Raw genomic sequence first — 27,051 nt, forward strand, 5'->3', positions numbered from 1 at the left:
AGCAAGGTTAGTCAGTTGAAGGAAGGGATTGTGCCACTCTGGTCTGTACCGGTGTGGTCTCACCTCAAATAATGTGTGCAGTTTTGGGCACCACAACATAAGGAGAACATAATACTATCACAGGGTGTCTAAAGGAAGGCTACAAAGATGGTGAAAGGTGTAGAGGGCAAAACGTATGAGGAGCTGCTGAAATTGAATGGATTGTTCAGCCCAGAGGAATGGAGACCAAGGGGAGGCCTTATGGCAGCCTGCAGCTTCCTCACGAGGGGAGTGGAAAAGCAGGCACTGAGCTCTGTTCTCAAGTGACAGAGATGGCATGGAGCTGTGACAGGGGAGGGTCAGGCTGGGTGTTATGAAAATATTCTTCACTGAGAAAGAACAGGACCTTGTTCTGACCACTTCACTGGAACAGGCTCCCCAGGGAAGTGGTCACAGCACTGAGCTTAACAGAGTTCAAGAAGCATTTGTACAACACTTTCAGACACATGGTTTGATTTTTATTGGGTGGTCCTATTTGGAGCAGGAGTTAGACTCGATGATCTTTGTAAGTCTCTTCCAACTCAGGATATTCTATGATACTATGAATGTGAGGACAAGCACAAGTTGCTATGGAGTTGGACAGGATACAAAACTAAAGCATGCCAGCTGTTCTATGATTGCTGCTCCAAGACTGCTGTTATGCTGCCCAAAGCAGCTTACTGCACTTTTAGTGAGGATAAACTAACTTACCTGGCATTAAAAGCACACACAGGATCAGTTACTGCAATGAAACAGACACAGCTGTGAACGTTTCCCCCATCAAAAAGTCATGTCTGATACTAAATGCAAAATCAGGTCCTAGTAAAGCAATAGCAACTACAAAATTGCCTCAGCATCAGAATGGTTGTTCTTCACTCAAGGAACACACAGCATCTGTAGCTTAACTAGCTTTGCAACAACTTGAGTATGTGAGCACCTAAGTACCACATTTCAGATGAGGCACATCTGAATCCACATAGTGGGACAGACAGCTTCCTTTTTCAAAAGAAATATAAGTGACATGACATGAAATATAGGAACATGGCAGTGCTGGTAATAGGATCCACGTCTTCCCAAATTCTGACCAAAAAAACATTGTTTTGCCTCACCTATCTTTGCAGACTAATAGTAAAAATTCTTCCAACTTCTGAGAAGGTTATAAATTGCTTAACCTGTATAAAAGAAGGCAGAAGCAGACCCAGAGAAATAGGAGCTTGTGTTTGATGCAAGTCTTAACACTGAGCACAGCTTTTCCATGACAGCATAGTCTGTGTAGTTTTAATTCTCATATAGGTATTTTCCTTCCAAATATTTTTGAAGTTTAAAATTCTCCTTTTGTACCTGTGATCAAGACTGGTTTTTTAAACAGATTTTCTCAGTAGGTAAGACTTATTTAAAACTCTTTATTTCCTTAGTATAAAATTCATTATGTCATTGCAAAAAAATACTCACGGTACCCAAGCTGAGAAATAATAAAGCTGTACTCTTCAACATTATGGATGCTTGCCAGATCCCCATCCTCCTTTCTGCATGATGTTAAGGCATCTTTCCATATTTTGGGGTCCCTGTGAATTCTGTAACAGTGACCAGCATATGATATCCATTGATCAGGACATCTAATAGGCACATTAGTCTCTGAAAAGAAAAATAACCGTGAAGAATTTCAGGATTCTATTCTTAACTAAAGACTGAAAATTACATAAGGAAAATTTTAACAAACAAATAAATTATATATTTTCTTCACAAAGAACAGCAGAGTTGAAATATATATAAAGGAATCATAATATACAAGTATGATCAAAAGTTAAAACTTCCAGATTTTTTTTAAGAACACTACAGTTGAAAACAAGTGCTTGAAACTTGTGAAAAGACAGATTTAAACTGACCACAAAAACACACTTTTCACTTTTATAAGCATACATGTATACCAAAATGTAAAGTTTACAGAGCTGTGCTCTATCACTTTCCTGCACTCACATCAGCACAACTCTTCATTCTCCATGTCTCCATGTTGCATAGGTACCTGATAAGAACCTGGGCTTACAAAACGTGTATATGAAGCTTTTGTTGTTGGCGTTGTGTTGGTTGGTTGTTTTTGTGTCTGTGTGTATGTGGTTTTTCTTTTTTTTTTCCTTTTGTCAGCAGACTTTAAGCATTTTATGCTTAATCTAGCCACATTTTCTAGATTAGCGAAGAAAAAACAAAACAAAAAAAAAAAAAAAACAAATTGATTCTACAGGATTGTGCACAAACCCAGATAAGAACACCACTTTAGGAGTCTTTTTTAAAAGCTCCATTGAGAAAATTACAGTGTCAAAGTAAATGATCTATGCTTAAAAAATTGCTTTTAGGAGTTCAGCAGAACAAAGCAGAATACTGCCAACAACCACACTGCTGTTCAGCAAACAATTCAGCCTGAGGAGAAGTGCCATCCAAATGAATAATAAACAGAATACCACTGTTACAGAAACAAATTATGACTCTTGAAGCATTTTTATAATCTGCAGACGGGTTTAGCAAACACCAATATATAGAGTAGAACAAGGACAGCAGGTTTGCAGAAATTCTGTTGGCAAAATAAACTTATATGTGTTGGGGAAGGAGAAGCATTGAGTTTCTGTAGGACAGGGGAGTATATTCCATGGAAATATTTAAGTAGGCATCCAAGTCACGATCAGTCATGCCCAGTTTGCAAGTATGTACCCTGTTGCAGATGGAATATGTTGACAATTAGTAGGTACTCATTGTCAGAACCCAATTTCTAGCACAGCTATAAACTAGTTGGCTGCCAGCATCTTATCAGAAGTTCAAGTAAAATTGAACTTTGTCACCCCAGGGCTCAGTGCATGATCAGTGCCCTGTCACTCCTGCCACAGAAATGAAGAACTGGAATAGAGACTAGGGAAACTGTGGAAAGACAAACTGGTTGCACATGGTGTTTTTCAGAGAAATGAGACAGAGGTGACAAATACTGTTGGAGAGGTTTGTCCAATGCTTTAAACAGCTGCCTGATTTGTCTTATGTCTGCTGCCAACTCTGAGCATATGCATTTTACAGTGCTTTGCTATAACAGTCAGAGAGCAGCTCTGAAAAAAAAAAATCTAGGTTTATATGCTCCTTCAACACACTCTGTGCACCCTTCTGCAGTAAACAGAATAGAACAGATATAAGCAGTTCAGACAGGGCTACAAAAGAGAATCACAAAGGTCTTTATTCCCCAGTAAATCTGTAAGGGTTTCTCTGCCAGACTGAAGGAGGCTGCAGGACTATTACTGTAAACACTAAAGCAGCCATGACAGGCTAGGAGACTCTTTTGGTTGTAAATCCAAAAACACCAGGGAATTTGTTGCAGACAGAAAAACAGGAATAGTAGATGACGGTCCAGTTACTTTGGTGGTCTTATTGGGTTTCTTTTGGTTTTATTGCATGACATAGCTGGGCATTTCTCAGTAAGAGAAAGCCTTCAGTTCTTCATTTCCATTAGTCAGCAATGAACTCTGTGCTTCCCTCTTCTTTTAAAGACAACGCACAATAATACAAGGCCATATGGTATATTTTTCATCTTAAAGGAAACAGGTACTAAACCTTGAACTTCAACTGACTTAAGCAAAAGACACAAGGCAAATTAAAACAAATAAGATGTAACAAAGGGAATCGTGCTAATATATAAAAAATGTTGTCCCAGATGACAAGCTGATGAATACTGTGGTATACTGTAGAATAACATACAGAAATGAAACAGAGGTTGGTTTTTTCCCTCAAAAAGAGAGCAAATAATTTTGTAACCTATAATCTTGGCTTCCTGAAGGCTGAAGATCTCCCAGTGATTGACTTGTGTGTTTAAAGGGTGAAAGCACAAGCTGAAGTTTTAATTAAGGCATTAAAATTTCTCTCTCACACATCCATTCTCTGCAGAAGAGAGAGCTCAAAGAGCAGTCACAACAGTAACACTAAGAGCATTTAATTCTCTCATGGATATTTGATTTTATGAAATATTTGGGAACTTAATACTTTAAGATAATTGCACATTGCCCGATTGGGATAAAATCTATTTTGTCAGTCGCTTGGTGGATGTAGACACTTGACCAGCCTTTCTTTAGAAAATGAAGTTAAAAAATAGGAAAGTTATGCAAATGAAATTAATAGGTTTTTAGTGATCCACTTTGCTGTACTACAGGGCAAATGTTTTGAAGCCCTACAATTCTACATGACTTTATATATATAATGATGTGGCCCCCTGCTGGAAAAAAACTTTTTCTGTGGGGGGGGGGGGAAAAACAAAAACAAAAACAAAAACAAAAAAAAAAAAAAAAAAAAAAAAGCCATTGACTTAGTGCAAAAAGTGTTACAAAAATAAAGATTCTAGAAATATTTTTCTCTACTTTCTTATGAATACAAGCATAATTATATTGAGTTTTTAAAGTGTTCTTTTATTCCACAGTATTTACACTGATTTGTTGGGCTTAATTGTAGCGTTAAAATATCAATGGATTGCCTTTACATTTTATGCTTACACTGCTAAGTGCATGCATGAATTTGTGATTAATTTATATTTTGACTCAGGAGCCCTAGTCAGGAAAACATCGTGTGCCATGAGTTTTCCTTTACATCATTAGGAGTTGAGGGCACTTAACACCTTGCATGATTGCACACATTCTTTTTATGACTTCCTCCCACGGGACATTTGGGAATATAGTTTCTGATGTGAACCACCACCAATCTCTGTTTAATCTGTCACCTCACCATGTTTACTCAGTAATTTTCTGAATAACTGAATAACTTTTGTCTCAATGGTGTTCTTCCTCCAAAGTATTGATGCACTTGGGGTGGGGGAGGGATGTGTTAAAGCCTAATGCATAAAATGGAAATGGCCATTAGCCCTGAATTAACACTTAATTTAGACTGAATTTAAAACAAAATAAAATAGCAGCCAGAACTGAATCAGTAGTTTATTTATATGCATCAGTGTTTAAAGACGGATGTATGAATCTGAAAAGCTGAGCAGTAGCTAATTAAACAAACTAAGACAGCCCAAATTAATTAAGCTATCTGGTCATCAGATGTATACAAATACTAACAAAAGTTTGCGATTTAATTCAGGAAAGCATTAAAATATGCACTAAAGTCTTTCCCAACTCAGGCAATAAATATGCTTGATTTCAATACTGAAGTATTATTTAATTAATATTAAGTAATTTCAATATTTATTTAACGATACACTAGCTCATTCTTGTGTTCTTTTCTCTTTGCAATAAAGCAAAACAAGTTTGCCAGGAGGCTGTTCTAAATGGTTTTGACTGGGCTGGTTATATATTGGCTATGGCAGGAGAAAACATTTTAAAATGTTTTCAAGCTGAATATTTTGGAAATTCAGCAATTGACATCTGGTTTGCCAGTAATGTATATTAATAAATGGAGTGGAAATATGGTAGTAGTTTGTCTGCTTCTAAAACCTATGCAAAATAATGTCAATGGATTTAGGAGACGCCTGTATGTTCTAGAAAAATAAATAAACCTGGAAGTAAGGGATAAAAGAAGGAAAGAGTGAAGAAACAAAGGAAGAAGCTACAAGATAAATTATAGAAATAGGGAATCAGGTCTAAATAAAGCTATGAGAACGTCTCGCTGGTTTGTTTCTCCCGTGTACTTTAAGCAAATTCCAGAATTACATTTCTTCTGAAAAAGTTTCTTTATATATATAATTTGAATAATTTTATAATCAGGTGAAATAGTTTATATATATATATATAAATATATATATATAATTTTATATGTATGTATATTTTAAATATTTTAAATGTGTTTATAAATATCAAAAGAGTTTTTAAAAATTCCACTACCAACTTGCACTGTGAAAATTATTCTGTTTCATAAGTAGAACAAATGTCAAGAAGAAATAGATTTGTTTCAATGAGAACATGAGGCTTTAGATAATCACGCTTTAAAAAAAAATAAATAATAATTTACCTTTTTATTCTATCTACTGTCCTGGTTTCAGTTAGAACAGAGTTAATTTTCTTCCTAGTAGCTGGTAAAATGCTATGTTTTGGCTTAGGATGAGAAGAGTGCTGATAACACCCCGATGTTTTAATTGTTACAGAGCAGTGCTTATACCAAGCCAAGGACATCTCAGCTTCTTGCTCTGTCCTGCCAACAGGCAGGCTGGGGGTGCAGTAAGAGCTGGGAGGGGACAGACCCAGGACAGGTGACCCAAACTAGCCAAAGGGGTATTCCATACCATCTGACGTCATGCTAAACAATATATAGGGGTGGTTAGCCGGGGGATTGGGGCCGGACTGCTCGGGATTAGGCTGGGCATCGGTCAGCGGGTGGTGAGCGATTGCATTGTGCATCACTTGTTTGTACACATTATTAGTAGTAGTACTATTATCATCATTTTATTATTATTATTATTATTATTATTATTATTGTTATTATTATTATTTTCCTGTCTTATTAAACTGTCTTTATCTCAACTCACGGGCTTCACTTTCCATTTCTCTCCCCCGTCCCAGAGAGGGAGGGGGGAGGGTGAGCGAATGGCTGTGTGGTGTTTAGCTGCTGTCCGGGTTAAACCACGACACTACAAATTCTAATGGTTCTTTTTGTTTTTGGAAAGAGAACTCAACCACTTCTGCATCTTACTGAAAAAAAAGATGCCTACACAGGAATAAGGGAGGCCAAAATAAAGGGGAAGTACACACTGTTCACTTTTGCAGGGAATCTCAGCCAAGCCACTTTCTGCATAGACATGACCTTTGGTCAGTTTTACCATCTGTAATAACAAATACCTATTAGTATTATAGATTAAAAAAAAAAAACACTGGTCATTAATTATTTGTTAGGGGATTATTACCAAACCCACCTGTAGGAACAATGAAAGATTCTAAAGTAGCATTTCCTCGCTTACAAATGTAGCCAAGTTTCTGATTGCATTCCCGATTCTCCCACTTAGCACCTTTGCCAGGATTTAATGCTGCACAGATTTTTCCAGGTTCTGGAGAAGGATGCCCTTCAATAAAAAACAAACAAACAAACAAACAAAAACAACAACAAAAAAGATAGAAATTAAAAAATATATATTTCACAACAATAACCAAGTATAAGCACCTCGTGGTTACACTTCCAATTGCTCACATATTCTAATTTGTTCCATGTTTTAATTAATTACAAGATATGTTAATATATTGGCAATTGCAATTCTCAACAGTCCCTTTGCCTAAATGGTGTAGCTCATTTCTCTTAGCAGATATTCTTCTCATAGCAACCACAAGCTGAGATATTTATCCAGTTCACAATTTTAACAACCTCTTCAAACGCTCAAAGCCTCAATGTAAGGTATTACAGTGCACATATTTCATTTGTTTTTTTCCCTTTCTCAGCTCTGAAGTATATTATTTAGGTGAAAACCTGTTCAGTAAGCTAGTGAAATTCTGCATTTAGTATAAAAGACATAAAAATAGTAAGTTGTTATGCTGCTAGTGTGAACTTCTTGTCCACTTGTCTAAATAACACAACAACAGCAAGTTATTTGGCTCTCTTCAGTTGAAGATTAGAATTAGCACTAACATCTAACATCTAGAAGGCAATCAGAAATTGTAGCATACAGCACATTTCTGCAACAAACTAGATGAACTTTGCAAGATCTGGTCTATGATTAAACTAAACATGGATTTTCTTTCATATCTCAACAAGTCATTACACTGCATAACAAGGAAGTGTCAGAATGGCTCAACAATAAACACAGCAAAACAATAATTTTTAGTGTGCAAGATTCACTGAAATTTGTCTTGGGTCATTATGATTTCATTACCTTAAATTACAGTCCTTTCCATGGGAGGAAAAATATTTTTATCTCAAGAACAAAAAATTTAATTGGTTTAATGCATGAAAAAAGCTCAGCTGTTGGCAGTTATCTTTCCCAAATGCCTAACCAGCATAACTTTAGTTTAAATGTTTGTAACTTAGTTCCTTTATTGCATTGTTTGCTTTTTGTTGTTGTTTTTTCCTGTTACCTCTTAAGGGCTAGTGAGACAGAAGAATGTGAAGCTTCCACAAATTCTTTTAAAATGTACTAGTGAGAGAACAGTCAACTCTTGAACATCCAGAAAAATGGAGATGAGACAAACATAAGCTAACCAAAGCAAAATGTAAAGGATACATTACAAACGTAAAATTTGTTAAATGGACATAAGAGTATTACCTTTGAATGAAATTAAGAAACTTAAAGGGTTAAAGACAAATGGAGCCCATTTTGGTTACGCCAAAACTCATATAATTCTTTACAGGATAGGTGAGAGTTGACAGCAGTTTTAACAACCATGAACAGCTTCCCTTGCTGATTTGGCTCTATCTCACAGTCAGGTTTCCTCTGCTCTTCGTTACATGCAGATTCTCACCTGTGCTCTTAGAAGACAGACCTATAAATACCCTCACAGCAACTTGCAGGTCAGCCCATCTGTTTTCCTCATGTGCTCTCTCTGTTGGAGAGCTATTTATACAGTGGTTCAATTCATGTCAAAGCTTACAAAGAGGTTTTCTCTACCTAAAATGTAGTTTGGGCTTACCTACACAAGGAAGCTACTGGGTGATAAGATGGAGTGTACATTTACACCATTACTGCAGATTAAATACATGGGGCATGCTCAGTGAAGATGAAGAACATTCCCACTGTGTAACTTCAAACCTCAACTTTATATTAGCTTCCAAAGACTTCCTGAATACACAGGGCGAGGAAACAGGGGTCTTACTGAAAGTCACCTTAACACAGACACTCCAAATAGTAAACCGGAAAATCACCTCTTCTCTGCTGAGGCATAGGAGGCTAGCTTCTTAACACCAGCACCAGAGCTCAATACAGTGCTGTCTCCAGGTGTGGAGCAGCCGTTTTTGCTTCAAAGCAGGCTAGCCTAATATGTTCACTTCTATACATGCTACCATGGGTCGGTTAATCCAAGATGAAATTAAAAATTGAATCATTAAGCAAATAACCAAAACAAACTGGAAAAGAAAGGAAACAAAAAAATGACCAGTTTAAGCACACAAATGAAAAGACCTAGAGCATCAGATTTACTCTGTGTTTACATAGAGATGAAGCAAAGTAAGATATACAGATGACTTAAAACTTTCCTCTGAATTTGGAGGCTACATTTTTCATCCTAAATAATAAATTAAACCCATCATCTATCCATAGCATGAGGGCTGTCATTAACAACATTTATAGCCACAGTCAGAATCTTTCAATATCAAAACAAGATGAATAGCAGCAGTACAACAGATCACAAGAGAAGAAATCTGTTACACAAAAACCTTTTTTTTTTTTAATATTATTATTATTTTAAACCTATTAGCAACACATTTAATCTTACCTGGAACCCAATTTAAATATCGAAAAGGAGCACCACCAACCCACTGCCATCCACCGTTGAAATTCAAACTGTTAAGACCAAACCAGAGAGCCGAACTCAGCCTGCTGGTCAAACCTAGGTAACAGAGACAAAGACAGACACTAGCAGTGCATGGCAAGAGAAACACTTGTTTAGAACTTGAAAGCTAAACTTCTTTGGTTCTCCTTTTTCATGGTACAAGTTTTTTAAACTTTTAACAATATACTTTTGAGGTGGCTATGCTAAACTTGCACAACATGTAGTCTTACATGGCCATACAAAAAGATTAATTTCAGCTTTACAGTTTTCACAATTCTAGGTGTGGGGAATTGTGTTGGAATGGAAAACAAAATGACATATGTGCTCTTTGTAAGCTGATTATCATAAATATGAAGAAAGGTGCATAATTATAAAAGATAAGATTGGAAGTTACATAAAAGATCCAAAAAAAAAAAAACAAACAAACAAACAAACAAACAAAAACCTCCTAAAATCAGTTTTCCAAAAAACAAATATGAATTGTTTCCTGCTGTGTATTTTCCAACAGTTTCAAATATACAAAATATTGTAAACTAATATTGTAATTGTACTGTTCATATTTTATCACACTATATTTAAACATGATCATTCCAAAAATCATCTTTTTAACAGCACACCTTGTGCATTTGCAGACTCATCTGATTTCACTTCTTTAGCCAACTGTAAGTCAGGTTTCCAAATGCTGTTCCAACCTTCTGCTCCACATCTGAAAACCACTTATTATGCTCATGTATGGTCCTACTGAATTCTCTGGTATTATTTATAGTAATTATTAATCAATTGTCTCTCTCTGCTTTATGTATAAGTCTTGGATGCCTAGCTGGATGACTGCTGATTATTTTTGAATTAATTTATTTCTGCATAGCTTACAGAAAATCATTGCACAACATATATTATTAATTTCTGCTGTTACTGGTGGCATCATGCCAGTAAGCAATTTTGCTCCATGTATTTTAGTTGTCTTTGACACTGTGGTTATGAGCTGGACTTGAAGCATGGCCAGGTTAAAAGCAGGGGTAGTTAAACACTGGAAAGGACTGCAATGTCATACCAGAGTCTGATCTGGCAACAACACGGTAATGTATTCCAGTACTACTTCTGTACAAACAAGTGGAGGTTAAGAGAAGTAAAAAATGAGCACGACAGGAAATCCTGGTCCTGCCAGAATAGTTGCAGAATGAAAAATGGATTTCCACATACATTTGGCAGCAATATATAATAGTCTGCAGTTCAAACATGCCTCCTAGTAATTTACTCCTAAATTCCAATGCTCACTTGAGCATTAATTTTAACAATAAATTTACAATAAATTTATCGTAGTAAATAAGACTCAGGTTTTGACGAAATACTTAAACTGAAAACAGAAGCTTACACAGAAAAGGCTATGCATCACGTTAAAAATGCTTTTACTGAGTAGCCAGTCATCCTCTGAATTTACAAAGCACAACATGTATGTTACATCATAGCAAAGTTTATCTCCCAATTGATTTGACATATTCAAAGTATTTTCTAATCTGTTTAATAAATGTAATATAGTGGACTGCTTCACGTGTGTGCACAGGCTCAGAAGGTAGTGAAGACAAGACTGCCTCTTTATAGAATGTAAATGCATTCAAGCTGGAATTCAGGAGTGAATTTTCTCAGGAGAGAAGTTTGAGAATGACTTGGGGAAATAATGAAAGAGACTGAAATTAAAACAAGCTATTTATAAGTCCTTTGTATATAGCTTTTTTTACATTCTTTTCATATTTCAGCACATAGTGATGATATGAGAGCTTTAATGAAATAGGCCAAAATGCTTACTAGTACACACAGCAAGTGTAGCTTAAAAAAGATGCACTCTTGGTATCTGCCTTTTTGCTTTGAAAACTACTTTGAATTTTCATGCATTCCAAAATTCTTTCTTTATTGCTTGCATTACATATTTGTTGTTATTTTTCATGTTTCTGTAAGTTTCTGGCAATGTTGATTCAGGATAAAATAATCATTAACTTTCCAATTTTCCAGGTGAATTATTCAAGACAACAATTTAAATCTACTAATTAAAAGAACTGAACAAAATACTGACTTTCGAGATGGAACATGCTATATAAGTGCCACTGTTACAATAATTCACTTTTTTAAAAAACTGCTGGATGATATTACTTTACCTGTCAGGTATGTTTGTTCATGCAACTCTGTGATGCTTAATAACTCTGCCTTCTGTTGTTGACAGCTTTTTCTTGCCTGGTGCCATGTCAGCGCTGCATCAAAATTTGTCTGATACTGGACATTCGTTAGAGGATCGGTATTCCACAATGAATCGATATTATTAACTGCAAGGAGAAAAAGAAATGCTGAAACTGATCACGAAGACTAAGCCAGATAAAATATGGAATGAATTGCCCAGCAAAAATACACAAACCTGCACTGCAGTACAGAACTGGTTTAAAAGGAGTCCCAATGTTCTCTAATATATCAGGCCTGAGCTAAACCATGACAATAGTGTCAGACAATTAAACACATTATGAAACAATCCCACTATTTTCTCTGGTATAACAAAGCTGCTGTTTAAAACAGAAGATGAATGGTTAAAGTCATTCCAAAAGAACAGATTTTTAACTATGGAGAAAAATGCTAAAACCTGACGGACTCTAAGGTGTACATGAAGCTGCCCACTGTTCTGAGCTAAGAAATCCCTGTTTATTTTACAAATGTTGGGTGCTATATAAAGTGGCTGTGGATTTTCTAACTGAGATAGAGATAATTAGACCCAAACATCAGACACAAAATTTAAATTATCAGCATCAATCTCACACTTTTCTGCAATTCCTCACTTGTCTTATGCATGTATGTGATATACTTCCATGTATTCTTCTCTGTCCCATGACTTGACTAAATCTTGTTGAAAATCTGCAGTTGGCACATCTTGGCAATGTCAAACCAGTGAAAATGTCACCTATCAGGGCCCGACATTAGAAGTAACCACACTCCTCAAACTGCTACAGCCTTTCCTAGATCATGTCAGGTGAATCTCCACAACACAAGATACAACAGCATGATCTTGCTCTGCTAGAAACAGGATCTACTGTAGGTCCCAACACTGAACTAAAATATCACTCCATAAGTTGCAAGACAAAAGCCGAATATAGTAGAGGTCACTGAAGGTCTGCTGACAATGGGAAAGAGACTGAAATTCCTGCAGCCTCTATCAGCTCCTTAAGTTGCAAGCTGTGAAAATTTAAGAGAAAGGGGTCTTTTCCTTTTCCGAATTCAGAGATCTCAGAAAACGTAAGAGTGTAAATAAGAGGAAAACAGTACAATAAACAAAACTCAAGACAAAGGATGGTACATGTTAAATGTCAGCAGGTCAGTAACCAGTTCCACTTTTTCCTGTATTAAATCTGATAGACAATATGAAGTGCTTCTTTTCAAATTACCCTTACACAACAAAATAAATACATAGTATACTGTAATACAGACACTAAATATGGGAACTTTCATCCAACTGTCATTACCCACAAACTAACTTCTATCCAAAGTACTTCGTGACTACCAGAAGCCAAAATTACTTCGCTACACTGAGTTCTACAAAAGCTTTAATTCATGAGCACAAGCACATGCCTGGGATAAAATAGAGACTGTAATATTAAAAGTCTATAATTAAGTAAAGAAATTTGTCTCTGACAAAAGGGTTTTTCTAGACCATTACTACAGAAGAAAAGAAAAACAAGTCTCAGGCATTCATCCTCCCTCCCTTGTTCTCTTAATTTATAGATGACTTGCACTTGGTGCTGCTCTATAGAACTTTGGTCTTTCATCAAAATAAAGTTCATTTCTGAACATTAAAAAAAAATAATAAAAAAAAAAAAAAGAGAGAGAGAGATATTTCTACTTTCTAGTTTTATGAGGACAAATACCTTCACAGAGCAGTTTTTAGGAAACCTACATGCTATTGTTTAAAGTTTAGTATCCCCTTGGAAACCAGAAGAGGAATCACATTTCTAGAATGATATATTTTAGCATCTAAGCTTAATTCTTATTAGAATACAATTGCATAACTTGAAAAAAGAATTTATAAGAGCTCAACTTTATCCCTACACTGATGAACTCAACACACATTTTTGTATACATTGAAATTAGCGAGAGCTAGGTGTTTCCACTAGGACTACTATCTTTAGTCTTTAAAACAAAGTGAAGCAGACCAAAACTGCACTGAATTTCACTCATAGCCCTTGACAAACAAGCTAAAACCTATAGGAAAGAAAAATTGCCCTATTGGTGCAAATATTTATTACAATTAAAATATATATATTTTATATATTATACATATATACATATAATATATATATAAAATGCTAATAGATTTATCACATACAGTATTTCTACTGAATCTGCAAACAATAGAAATGGGAAATCAGTAATGGTCTTGAGAAGTTTAAGTTCCAAAATTGCAAGCTGAAATCTTGCCTTTGACTAGGAGTAACAACACAAGTGTTCTTGTCTGCCTAGTTAGCCATCCCAAACATGCTGGAGTCTCAGTCCAATACTCTTGGAAACCACATGATCAGAATCATGGCAAAAGAAAACTGAATATAAATCTTGCTAGACAGTCCATAATATAACTGCCATCTCTTCCTCTCTGACCAGATTGTCAGGAACAAATCCCATAATAAAGACTTTATATGAGTTTATAATCTAATTTATGATATAACTAAATGCTGAAAATAGTAATAAAGAAAATCTAAAGTACACTAAAATTCCTTCACATAGTTATCTTCTCTTAGATGTTTTTTCCTGAAGTGTTTCTCTTTCTTTTTCCTAGATAAATTTGTGAGATCCAAACTCAGATTATGACTTTCAGGTAAATCAGAAGAAACATGGTAAATCACCCTATGTAACTTATTTGGTCATTTCACAAGGTATTTTGAACTAGAAATAAAACCACTCTGAAAAATCCTTCAAAACACCTTGAAATGCCAGCATGGGGGAAAAGCCTGACGTTAAAAAAAAAAAAAAAAAAAAAAAAAAAAAAAATTAAATCAATATTTTTGAATGAATGCAAGGATGTAGATTTTCCCAATGATTAATATGCAAGACTAAGACTATTTAAATATTTCCTTACTCCCTGCATTCTTCGTTTACTTCTAGGCTTTCTAAATTCTTTACAGAAGCTCTAGCTCTTCCAGCTCTCAAGAGAGGAGCCTCAATGGACTTTTGCCCACTTCAATACAGCTATGGGCATACGTCATGACTTGATCTCCTGGTGATCTTACCTTGTACAACCTGTTCTCTTCCTCAGTGCCTAGTTTTACATTGCAATGTAACAAACAGCTCAAAAATACACAGTGTAACCTGTAAAGAATCAGTATTTCCTAGGGTATTAAAAATTGTCTGAAGTGGTGGAAACACTTCTCAGTTTCTTCCTGTGGGATTTAAGTTTCATCTGTCAGTGTATCAGCATCTTTATAAAGCTCCCACTAAAGGGCTCATACTCACTATTATGTTACCTCTCCTGGTAAGATTTCCACATTTCTTTTGGGTATAATAATTACTAATAAGCATAATCTTAGCCCTCCTCATACTGGAAAACATTTGGGTTTTACTCACAATAAAAAGTGACTGGTTCAATTGTAATTTCACTGTGTGTCCAGGCCCTATTATGAAGAGCTGTAAAGGTCTTCATATCAGCACCTTTGCTCCCCCCAGATAGCTTAGAAAAAGAACAATGCTTAAATCTTATTAAATAAACTTTAACATACAGAAGACTTCAATGTTTTCTGTCTAAAAAGCACTCTTGAAGTTTAACAACTTACCACTCTCATGCAGTGCAGTTCTCAGTCACACAGCTGGCTAAAACTTTTCTACCCCAGCCTGTCTCTCATTAAAATATATGATCTAAACATGAATATTTTATAGCCAGTACTGAAGAATTAGGAAGGAAACATGCAGGCAATCAGCATAAAGCAGCTTTTTCCAAAAACAATCACAGTCATCTGAATGGATTTCCTTGAATTATGCCTGAGAACTAAACAAAAATTTAATACCTCCTATTTGCCTTGCTCAAAGAATGCTAGACAGGTAGCATACTTAAGCTGATTTGCATGTACTCTGTTTATGGGGTTGATATTTCCAACATGTTTTTATATCTTGAAAAGTATATTGGCCTAGGGAAAAAATAGCATGCAATTTTCCTTTTTCTGAAATAATGAATGCAACATTCATGAAAATCATATGAGGACACTGATACTTCATCATCAGACCAGTTAAGATCAACCCACTCTGTTTTCTTCACATCAAAGGAAAGATATGTTTTTCTCTTTTGTTCTCACTGTGGTCAGTTGGAGCTTTACAGCCAAACACAATCATAAAGAAGAAGGGAAGGAAAAGTGCCACCTTTCCCAGCATGACCAAAAAAGAAAAAAGCTTGCAGACAAATTTCTCAGTATCTATTTTAAAGTTCAGAGAAACTTTACTCAAATTGAAAATAATTCAAATATATACAAGCATATCACTCCAATTTACTTAAAGGAATGGTAACATTTCTACATAAAGTTCTGTATTTTCATAATACAACAGTTAAAATCTAGCTATACGCAAACCAGGGAATTTAGAATATAGACCTTTCCTACTGCTTTTAATTACAGAAAAGTAATGCAGAAGAGTAAGTAATGTAGCACGTACTAGGATTTAGTAAAAGTTCACGTAAGTTGTCTTATGTTCACAAGGCAATTAATTTCTATGAAGTCTCATTTTTCAGTTGTTAAATTCTAGCTTCCAGTTCTGCAGCACAAACTTCTATGCCACCTTTTGCATGTACTAATGTCATACCTTTATATCTAATTAACTTGCTATTTGAGCAAATGCTGCAATTACAGATTCCAGTGTATGATTAACATGCTTTTGCCAGGATAAAGGCAGACAATTTTTGTATGCTGAGCCCCATTTTCTCATATTTAAGTTGTTCCTAAGAAATAGCAAGCTGCATGAAGACAGAAGAAAAACACAAAGTTTCAGATTGTGTTTTGTACAGTAAAGCACACAAGGACAGCAGTATTCTCAGGCAGCTGAGTAACAGAGCACAGCAGAATCTTCAATATACAAAACTCACATTTCAGTGGGCAAAATCCATACATCTTGTCAACATCAAAGTCAGAAGTGGTTCCACACCAGAACCAGCCGTCTGATCGGCCAGCATCTGTGCAGTCAGCGTACCATTTGCCACCAAACTTAAAAGGGAATACACAAGGTGCTCCATTGGCATTTCCTTTCACTGTGTAGGTATCTAAGGAGACAGAAGAATTTTAAAATAAAGACTTAATAAGCATGGTATATGTATCAGTTCAACTTTATGACCATATTATAGCAAGCAGAGCTTGCTAGCTTAGTATCCAATCCGTACTTGAAATGGGATGTTGCTAGATTTTACTCTCTAGGTCCAAGCTGATACCCATTTGCACAATCAGACAAATTTTTGTCACTTAAGGAGACCACTGGCCAGAAAAGACTACTGACCAAAACTGACTGAGCCAACACAGGTGCTTTCTCATGCTACATTTTACATGCATAACAATCAAAAATATAAAATCCACAAAGTTAACCAATTTTCTTTTTATGCCCAACCAACTGTTTGTTCTTGTGTTGATAACTCACTCAATTACTGTCTGTTTTAGATATAACGTCACACAGATATAAACTTGCAGGATATATACCAGAGAGTGACTCCTTCATACTATGCCCAAATAAAATTTCCATCAAAAGGCCAATTTTGTTTCATCAGACAGACAAGTTGATGAAACTTGTCAAAGTAACTAAAGCAGCTTTCTGTGTGCTCACACAACGTATGTACCTCGGTGAGAGGATGTACGGAGGAACACCACTTGATAGGGACGGCTATGGAGCTGACATACCAAGGTCACTGTCCCACAGAGCTGCTAGAAAACAAAGGCAAAGGAGAGATGGGCCATAACTTCATCTCCTCCCTGCCTCCTTTCAGATAATTTGCTTCGCTAGGGTTCATTTTTTTCTGGATCTGGGTCAATGACTAATACTGTAATCAGCATTTGTGCTAACCCTAGAAAATGCATCCTTCCCTTCCTCTGCCCCTTTCTGTTTACCAAAGGGAAGCCAGATGTATTCCCAGGTACTATCATAAACATACATGTATGTACATTTTCATATTTAACTATTTAAAGTGTCCTATTTCTTTGTCTAACACTTCAGCACCAACCCTGAGAGGCAATTCAAACACCTAGAAATGCACCTTCAAATATACCAGACCTGAAGATATCATGAGTTAATTAAATCCTCACAATCTAATTTATATTTGTTCTCCAGGAGGGAGGGGGGAACATAACCAACAGACTATACACTGATACTATGTTTTTCTGTAGACATAAATAGTCAAAGCTATCACTAACTGTTGTGTAATGGCTATACATGTTCTGAACAACCATGGGCTTTCCTCTTCCTCAAAATGAAACACTGCCTTCTATGGTTAATTATCTATCATAACTTTGACAAAAGAAAAGCAAAACGAACCCCTCAGAAAACATAAAGCACACTCAAGTGTTGCTGATTTCACCAGAAGACACATTCACTGATCACCAACAAGACTAAGATAATTCTCCTACACTTCTAAATAGTTTAATTAGATACACATAGAAATGAGCTTAGAATACAGAAATGAATGTATAGAACTTTACCTTCATAGCCTCGAGAACACAGATCGTCTGTGGTTCCGTAGACTTTCCACCTACTCCAAAAACCAGATCCCTTGTACAGCATAACATTCCTTTCCTGTCTGTTTCCATAGTTGAAAAACAAATCTTCCCCTTGGATTGCAAAGAGAGTCTCATTTCTGCATTCCCATCGCTGGAGTTCGCTAGCCTTGTCACAAGGATACAGAGTGATCGGAACCCAGTCTTTCTTCGAAGGCACTCCCAAGCACAATTTGAACGCTATGCTCATAAGCTGGTGATCTGAGACCCACCTGAATTTTTGTGACTCATTTTCTTGAACGCAAGGAGCGGTAGTCACTGAATTAGAACTTTGAGCCAGTACACAGCGCTTGTGGTCTTCGTTATATATTAAAAAGATGCTAGTATCTGTAAGGCAAAAAGCAACGGAATTATTTGAAGCAATCTTACCTACTATCTAAATGAAATATGAGTCTGGATGCTGCTCTTGAATCTCATCATCTGTTTAGATGATGTTCAACAGTTCAGATTTTGGGACATTTCAACTATCTTTCATCAGTGAAAGCACCTATACCCAAAAGAGCAAGGCAGTAGAGACAGATCTAGTGTCTCCTGCAGCTTTAAAACATGTTTGTTTGTTTGTTTTTAAAAAAAAAAAAAAAAAGTTTTTCTTTTCCTTCTAAGGAAAAAAGCCCACTCATGATTTCATTCCAAGCTGCAGCCATGGGAGTTAATGGGAGGAGGGAGCACGCACACCGTGCACTGCAGATCCTGGGATCCTGGCACTGAGCACTCAGCTCCTTGATCCTGGCTCCCAAGCGCGAGAAGATGCCTACAGCAGAAGTTCTTCAGGCTCCATTTCCCCTTGATGTAGATTCTTGCTCTCATAAGCTCTGCTGAAATCCTTGAAGTCTTAACTGAGTGGAAGGATTTTTATTTTTTACCCTTTGTAAACAAGCTACTTGTAGGGCTAGAACAGCATATTCATTTTTCACTCAACTGCAGTAATCGGTGATTACTTTGTCCTTTCTTACTTTTTTCCAGTGACTGAGAATTTCTCCTCCTTCCTCTGATCCCCTTGAGATACATTTTAGGATGGTAAGTTAACAGTTCACTGATATTCTAACTCAAAATGTAACAGACTGCACAAGGTCTTAAAACTGTATTTTAGCTGGGCTACAAGCTAGGAAAAAGACTAATTTATGTTACTCCGAGGATTAAGGCTAATTGAAATATTATTTATTTTAATGCTAGATTACCAAATTAAACAAATTGTACAATGAAAAAAAAAATATTTAACGGGAAACAGGTTAACCACAAAACATTTTCCTGTCTCTGCTGAGGCTCCAATGTGGAAATGATCATAATTTACTACAGGAGAACAATCTGGGAACAAATAACCCCTATCTCAGAGAAAGAGCTGACCTAGACTTATTTCACCCATGGTTCAGTTTCCTTCTCCTGTCCTTTGGCTTCCAACTCACTGGGAAGCAGTATAAAACTGATGAGCACCGGAGACAAAAATTGTTGCCTTTTGCCAATCAGCTTTACTCATAGACAATACAAGGAAATATATAATTATCACTTCTAGTGATAACTTTATTTTAATTCTGCATTTGTACTAGGATTTAGCCCAATGATACATGCAATGCTTGCAACTCTCCTTTTCCTGAAATCTTATTTAAAGCTTCCGGTTAAAAGAAAATGTCACACTTTTTCACAAGTGTGGAAAACACTGCTTGATCTTTTAAGCTGCTAAAATTTTATTTGTGGCTTAATGTAACATTATAAGTTTTATGCAACTTGTGGTGTTAGAGGACACTAGGCATGTGAAAAATGTACCCCAAAGTCAAAAGCCTGGACTGCTGTACCCAGGCCCAAAAGAGTGGGGAGTTTCGGCTTCAGAGACAAAGTCAGAAAGCTGAATAAAGAGGTCTGGTCTGTAGGGGGGAAATAAAATCTTTGGTCCTCTGCTTTTCTGACTGTATCTTTACAAAGTGTAAGAGGTATTTAAATGCAACACAGCAGCTTTTACAAGGGCCCCAGTGCACACAGGGATCTGACAGCAAATAATACTTATGAGTTATAAACAGGTAAAGGGCCAACATGGCCAAGTAGGCATTAAAAAGAAGTTGGCACCAAAGCAGGATGGAAGAACAAGAGGTAGAAGGCGGCAGCGGTTAAGGCAGAAGAACTGTGGTTGAGACTGTAGTTGGAAAATTTCCTTTTCCTTGTAGTTGCTCCTGATACATCTATGACCATACAGCTGACTTGTATCATGGTCCTGTGCTGCTCCAGGTTATGGCTCTACTGCAGTGTCTGTTCTGCCTGTTTGCACACCAAAGCAGATTCCCACACAATACTTTCTTGCATGATATATTAGAGTCTACAAGAATATCAAACAAGTCAGGTATCTGTGAAACCCTGCCAGCTCTTCTCTGTAACCACTTGCTATCACTTCTTGTCAACATATTGAGTTGTATCTGTAAAATGGGCTGTGCAGAACTATTCATGTAACTGTTAACTGTGTTTCTTCACTGTTCTGTAGCAACATTTGTCATAGCTCCCATAACAGGGAACCATTCTTCACTAGAGATGAGCTGGAGGTGGTACACAAGAAGTTTCACCTGAGCATCATCCCAAGTACTGGTGCATTGAATTATGGCAGTTTCTAATAGGGTAACATATAATGTAACATATAACAAAAATTACTCCTGGAAAAAGGTTCATAGAAACCTTCCAGGCATAAGTACCAACTCATCCCACCCTTAGAATTGTACTGAGTCTGGCTGGGATGGAGTTAACGTTCCCCACAGCAGCTCATACAGTGCTGTGCTTTGCAGTTAGAACGGTATTGATACCGTACCAATGTTCTGGCTGTTGCTGAGCAGTGGTTGCATGGCATCAAGGCTGCATCTCTGGCCTTAGCCCCCCAAAGGCCACTTGGCTAGGGGTGGCCAAGAGGCTGGAGGGGGCATAGCTGGGGATAATCTATGTCATAAGATGTCGTGCTTGACACTAAAAGCTTCAGGGAAGGAAGAACAAGGGAGGACACTCTAGCAGTTACCTGGACATCATTTGCTAAAGGGTAGCTGAGAATATTTTTTTCTCCTTTTTATTCCATGATTTCATTTTCCTTTCTTTCATTAAACTATCTCAAACCCACAAGTTTTCCTCCATTTTATTTTCTCCCCACAACCATCATCCTCCTGCTGAGGAGGGGGAGCAAGAGAGTGGCTATGCGGTATTTAGCTGCCTGTCAATGTTAAACCACAACAATAAGCTATCCAGAGACATCTAGCATATTACCTTAACTGTCCCAAGCATATCCTAATAGATCCTTTTTCCCACAAAGTTTCGTTTTCTTTACCCATCTCACTGCTGATTTGCCTATTTCTGGCCCCAGAAGGCAGGTACTGTAAAATGTTACTGACCAAGTACCTCTTCCACAGTAGAGATTACATTTTAAAAGTTCCACTATGCCAACACAGCTTCAGATTTTGCAGCTTTCTCAAACTATCACAGATTACATGAGTGTAAATTAAGAAGTGACTCATGAAGTCAGTGAAGGGCTACCAGTGTCAAACACCTACTGAGAGCACACCAAAGGCCAGAGGCAAGAGAGGGGCAAGAGATGAGGCAGCCAGCAGGTAGGATGACTGTCTTCTTCTCCACAGAGGTTCTTGCTTACTGGATAGCCTACACTGATTGCTGCTAACTACACGGAGAAAAAAAAAAAAAAAAAAAGGTTACAAGCTGGTGTTAGAAATCTGTGCTTCAGGAGACCTCAAACCGGACTGCAAAGGATGCCAAGGAGGCTTTCAGGAGGGGCTGAGGCAAAACTTTTGCTGGAATATAGCAGTGCACTGGAAATCAGAGAAATTCTGAGGTGCAAGCTCCATGTTTCACCCAAACAACCCTATGACAGTATCTGGGGTACTCTAACACCCAGAAGCTGCCCTGCTTGGTGCCCACTGCAACCCAAAAAAAACCTGAAACCCAAAAGGCCGCCTCATGGGGCAGCTTCACCCACAGATCACCTCAGGGTGAGGACGGGGAGGGGGCGGCTGAGGGAGGGACGGACGGGTGGCGCCCACCTTCCCTCCGGCCCTCCCCGACACCCCGAGGCTCCCCGGGGGCAGCACGGAGGGGGGCAAAATGCCGGCGGGCTTCTCCCTGTCCCGCGGAGCTGCCCCCCACCTGCGCGGGGGTTATCCCCGCACACAGCCTGCCGAGACCCCTCTTAATTCCTGACGGATCGTGCACAGCCCCTGCGGGCACTTACCCAGCAGCGGAAAAGCCCCGGGCAGAAGTCCGAGGAGGAGAAGGAGCAGGAGCGGGGAGGGAGCCATCGCCGCGGCTTCTCCCGTCGCGCCCCTCCGCTGTGAGGAGAAGACTCCCCGCCGGGCAGGTCCTCCGCACTTGTGCAGGGCTGGTGGATCAGGGGAAAGCTCTGGGCTCGAGATGATAAGGAAATATCCTGTCACATGGGGTGCTTTGAAATAACAGGAATTCGCTGTTCAAACTTTGCTTTCCTAAGCTGATTTTCCTCGGCGGAGGGAAGAGCCTCCTTCCAGGCACATGCAGGTGATAAAGTGGTGATAGCTGAGGGGCGGGCTGGGTTGTTTTTTTTTGTTGTTGTTGTTGTCGTTTTTTTTTTTTCCTTTTTTCTTTCCTTCTTTTTTATCCCCTGCGTGAGCCTGTCATTGCTGCATGTTGGTTTTTGCTCACTTTTCTAAGAAAATCAGCCCCCCGGGGAGGACGGGGAAGAGGAGCGTCCACCGTGAGCGAGCAGGACACCGCTCCTCCTGCCTCCTGAGGGGAGTCCGCACCTCCAGCAACCCCACCTCGCCCCGGCTTCTCCCAAACTGCAGGAGGAGGAGAGCCCTGCTTTTTGGAAATCAGGATTTTACTGTCCCCCCCTCACTCAGGTGGCAGGTGCCCAGTGGGGATGCATGGAGCTGCAAGCTCACACCAGCCATCAGTGCCCAAGCTACAGACGAGCATGCCGGCTTTCCATGAAAATGTGCCACGCATGTGTTTACTTGGTTTTTGCCCACCAGCTGCTATGAGCAATTAGGTTTACATCTGTAAATGCTGGCTTTCACAGCATCATTTGGAAACAAGCCCTGAGAACTGTTATTATTTTTCTTGTCTGCACTAATACCCACGTTTCAATGTTAAATGCCAAGGATCAGAACCAGATTTGTTGCCTGCATGAGTAAAATCACTGGGAGTCGTGGATACTGGAGGAAGAAAAGAGAAGGACTGAAGCACTTCATTAAATATTTCTCCAGCTTTTTCTGAGCTCTGATAAATTTCAATAGGTTTTTGTTCTTCTTCTGACTTTGATGGCTGTATCTGCTTTTAACATGATGTAAATCTTGCTCACACAATCAGAGTGTGAGGGGGGGGAAAGATAGAAACTTGCTAGCTGGGTTTTCACAAGCTGAAGCATCTTTGTGGAATTTAAGTAATCTTTCTGAAAAGGTGCCTTTAGAGCACAATCTGTCTTGAGGTTTTTACAGCTTCTTCCTGAGTGGACCTCACCAAATGCTTTTTTTTTTTTTTTTTTTTTTTTTTTGTGGGGAGCAGCACATTGTTGCTTAGAGGCTGTTACCAATATTTGGTCTGAAGTGTCCCAAATTGATGGAAAACATAAGCCTTAGTGCTGTCTTACATATAGAGGCTTTTGTAACATATTAGATTTACCGAGCACACACATACACATGCCTGATGAATTGTGCCATGTGTGTTGTGCATGTTGTGCAGTTGTTCTTGTACCATCATGCATTCAGAAATCTCCGGTCAGTATAGAAAGTTTTTTAAAGCCTCTTTGCTGGAAGTTCTGGGTGGAAAAATAGAGCAAACAGCCATGTGAAATTAGTATGGAAGGAAACGGGGCAGAGAGAACTGATACTTTTACAGTGCTTTTACAGGAGAAGAAACAATGGAGATGAAATCCAAGCTCATTTGAATTCCATGACAAAACTCCCGGTAACACAAGCAGGGATGCCAGCCAGGCACCTGAGCTCTGTTGTGCCCTACAATGGAAAACATATGGGAAGTGAAGAGGAAACTTTTCATAATCTGTATTGACATCTGTGGTCCCATGTAAACAGGAGCTAGGAAGTATTTCAACCATAATTAGCAGAGTTATGTATCGTTATATTGATGAATTCTCATCTGGGAAACTCCTTCCCCAACTGATACGAATTCTCTTGCTGCAGTATCTGGCACTTGTTATTCACTAACTACTTGCAATAACCTTTATGCTGAACAAATACAAGATCCAAGTGCTCCCACTGAGGCGATACAGCCAACTCAAATAATCATAGCACAACTCAGAAATGAAGAGTTTCTTCATATTCTACCACTTCCACCTCCAAAACCTTTAGGAATTGAAAAGTGCTTTTAGATGTGGAGGGAAAAACAGTTTCCTAAATCACCTTAATATTTATTCATGTTTATTTTAATAGCACTTAGCAAATATGGGAAGCCTAGGAAAACATCTAGTGCTAGAAGGAACGAGTCAGACCATGGAGAATAATGCAGATGTCCCAACAGCAGACCATCATCCACATTTAGTTTGGGAATCCTTGGTATTCTTTTGGCTAAGAATAATAAAAGAAAGGACACATTATGTGAAGTTCAGTTTCCATGTAAGTACAACTTCCACAAAAGTCTTTAAATTCAAATAACAAAGCGGGCTGCATATAACCTAAGTGCCTACATGTATCATATAAATACGGAAGCAGTCAGTGGCCACACCAGGAATGACCTATATTTGGAGGTAACAGAATAAACAGTATTGGACAATTCTTGGAGATTCCCAAGACTGAACTGTACAAGCTTAGCAACTTGATCTAAATGTCAAGGTAGGCCTGCTTCAGTGAGGGGGTCATACCAGATGGCTTCCAGAGGTCCCTTCCAACCAAAGTGAGAAGAGCTACTAAGAGCTACTACTAAGACTAGAATTCCAGCCTTTCTTGGGATCTTTGCATCACTGAATTGGTTCCTTTCCTAATTCTTAAAAAATGCCTTTTCCTCATTGTCCCTTGCGCACACTGGAGGTACTGTCACTTCAAACTTGTTTTGATTATGGTGCATGTATGTATATATAGACACATGCCCTGCCTAGAACTCATCCAGGTCTGGATGAGTTTATTCAGCCTCCGTGTCTCATCTGCAGCACACTGCTCAACAATTAAGTCTAGGTCTAGCTTACTCTTTGTGAATCAGTGTACAAGTACATAAATAGTGTATTCTGATTGTAGTGCAAGGGGAAGAATTTCTCTATTTTGGACAAAAAGATTCAGCAAAGTCTTAGGCTATAGTGATTTTAAGCAAATAGTTACCAGAACTCCAATCTGCTAAATAACTAATGACAGGATACTATTTAAAACGCGCCCTAGATAGACATATGTTTTCATCTTTCTCTGTGGGTAGCAAGCCAGCTGCCATTTACATTTGGAACACAAAGGCCTAAATTCCTCTAAAACAGGTCAGACCCTCTCCTGTTCTGGCACATATAGTACTTGTAACTGGTGACTGTTCCTGGCAAAATACCCTGAAAACCTGAAGTTGCGGTGGCTCTTGACTTTTGATAGTCAACAGGAAAATGGAAAGTTCTGTATAAATGAAATCATATCCAGAGCTGAAACATAATACCCCCATTTTGTTTGTTTTGAAGCAAAACAACTGGATTATTGGCCATTCGTTCACATTTATATCCAAGATGTTTTTTTGACATTTCATGCGTGAGTCTGTATCTAAAAGATGGCTTTCAGTAGTTTTCTATACATTTCTAACATTTGCATTGTTGTGTACAGTAAACATGTAATTAAGAACAAAAAGCTCATCATCATTAGTATGACAATACTTACACTATATTAAGGAGCTATATGAATAACTTATTGGGCACTGAAAAAAATAGGAATTGGCAAAATTAATGTTTCATTTTTCAAATCAGATTGCTTTGAAATGTTATTCAGAAATTGATTTTTTCATTTGTAATTTCTAAAAACAAAACAGAAAAAATGTTTTTTGAAGAAGAAAAATCAAGGCTCTAATACCTGTCACCAGAGAGCCTTTACATAGCAATGATCCCTTGAAGATACCATTAATGTAATGTGCAATATTCACTTGAAGTTCAACTAATGCAAACTTTTATCTGTGCTTTAAATATAAAACAAATAAAATAATCCAGCATACCGTCTCTACTGTAAAGTAAGAATGTCATTATTCCTTGCATACATTTTAATTGCTTTATAAACACACATGGATATTGGGAATTTATTTATACTCTCATGATTTCTAACATGTCAGGTTTGGTTTATGCCTGACCTACCTTAGGAAAATAAAGAGGAACTTCCATGCCCTTGCATTTCTGTTTCCTTATACAAATAAGTGTTGCCTGCATAGTTAAAAGACACAGAAAACGCAACCAAAAGTTTTCAAATGTTTAAGTCAAGTAAAGAAATTTGAGAAGGTTTTTTGATTTCCGTCATCATAGGGGAGTCTCAAGAGGCAAAGGAAAGAAGACCCATGGCTGTAAAGTACACAGTGTGTCTATATAGATCATGTCGTGTTCTTATCAGTTCTTATTCAGTTTTCCAGGGTATTTTATTATGTCCTGTTTCAGAAATACGGCTAGACATTGGATTGTGTGGAGGGACTGTATTGTGTAATTCAGATTGTGTAATATACTGTAATATTGTATCCAGTTTGTGTAATATATTGTAAATCAGATTCATATCATGTAATTCAGATAAGAGGTCCTTAGTTATAAGGTGTTCACATCTTAAAATTAATGTACTAGGAGATAGGTAAACACAGCCAAGACAGACTTACTTTGAAAGTAAGTCTTTCTTCTTAGGCAAGCCACCGCTTCAGCGTGTATATGATTTTTATCAAAACCAGAAACTTCA

General features: G+C 37.8%; 1 protein-coding gene across 1 annotated transcript in view; it reads right to left on the reverse strand.

Annotated features, from left to right (window-relative positions):
* LOC116485492 (macrophage mannose receptor 1-like) overlaps nucleotides 1-22,473 on the reverse strand; it is a 61,423-nt gene extending 38,950 nt beyond the window's left edge. Inside the window, exons 1-7 of the mRNA XM_032180890.1 lie at nucleotides 22,407-22,473; nucleotides 18,128-18,529; nucleotides 16,534-16,707; nucleotides 11,594-11,758; nucleotides 9,387-9,500; nucleotides 6,884-7,030; nucleotides 1,471-1,653 (exon numbers count right to left, since the gene is read on the reverse strand). Coding sequence (XP_032036781.1) covers nucleotides 1,471-1,653; nucleotides 6,884-7,030; nucleotides 9,387-9,500; nucleotides 11,594-11,758; nucleotides 16,534-16,707; nucleotides 18,128-18,529; nucleotides 22,407-22,473 — 1,252 coding nt within the window. The remainder of the gene's footprint in view (nucleotides 1-1,470; nucleotides 1,654-6,883; nucleotides 7,031-9,386; nucleotides 9,501-11,593; nucleotides 11,759-16,533; nucleotides 16,708-18,127; nucleotides 18,530-22,406) is intronic.
* Between the last annotated feature and the right edge of the window lie 4,578 nt (nucleotides 22,474-27,051).

The sequence above is a fragment of the Aythya fuligula genome, chromosome 2 (assembly GCF_009819795.1).
Source record: "Aythya fuligula isolate bAytFul2 chromosome 2, bAytFul2.pri, whole genome shotgun sequence".
NCBI classification, from domain to species: Eukaryota; Metazoa; Chordata; class Aves; order Anseriformes; family Anatidae; genus Aythya; species Aythya fuligula.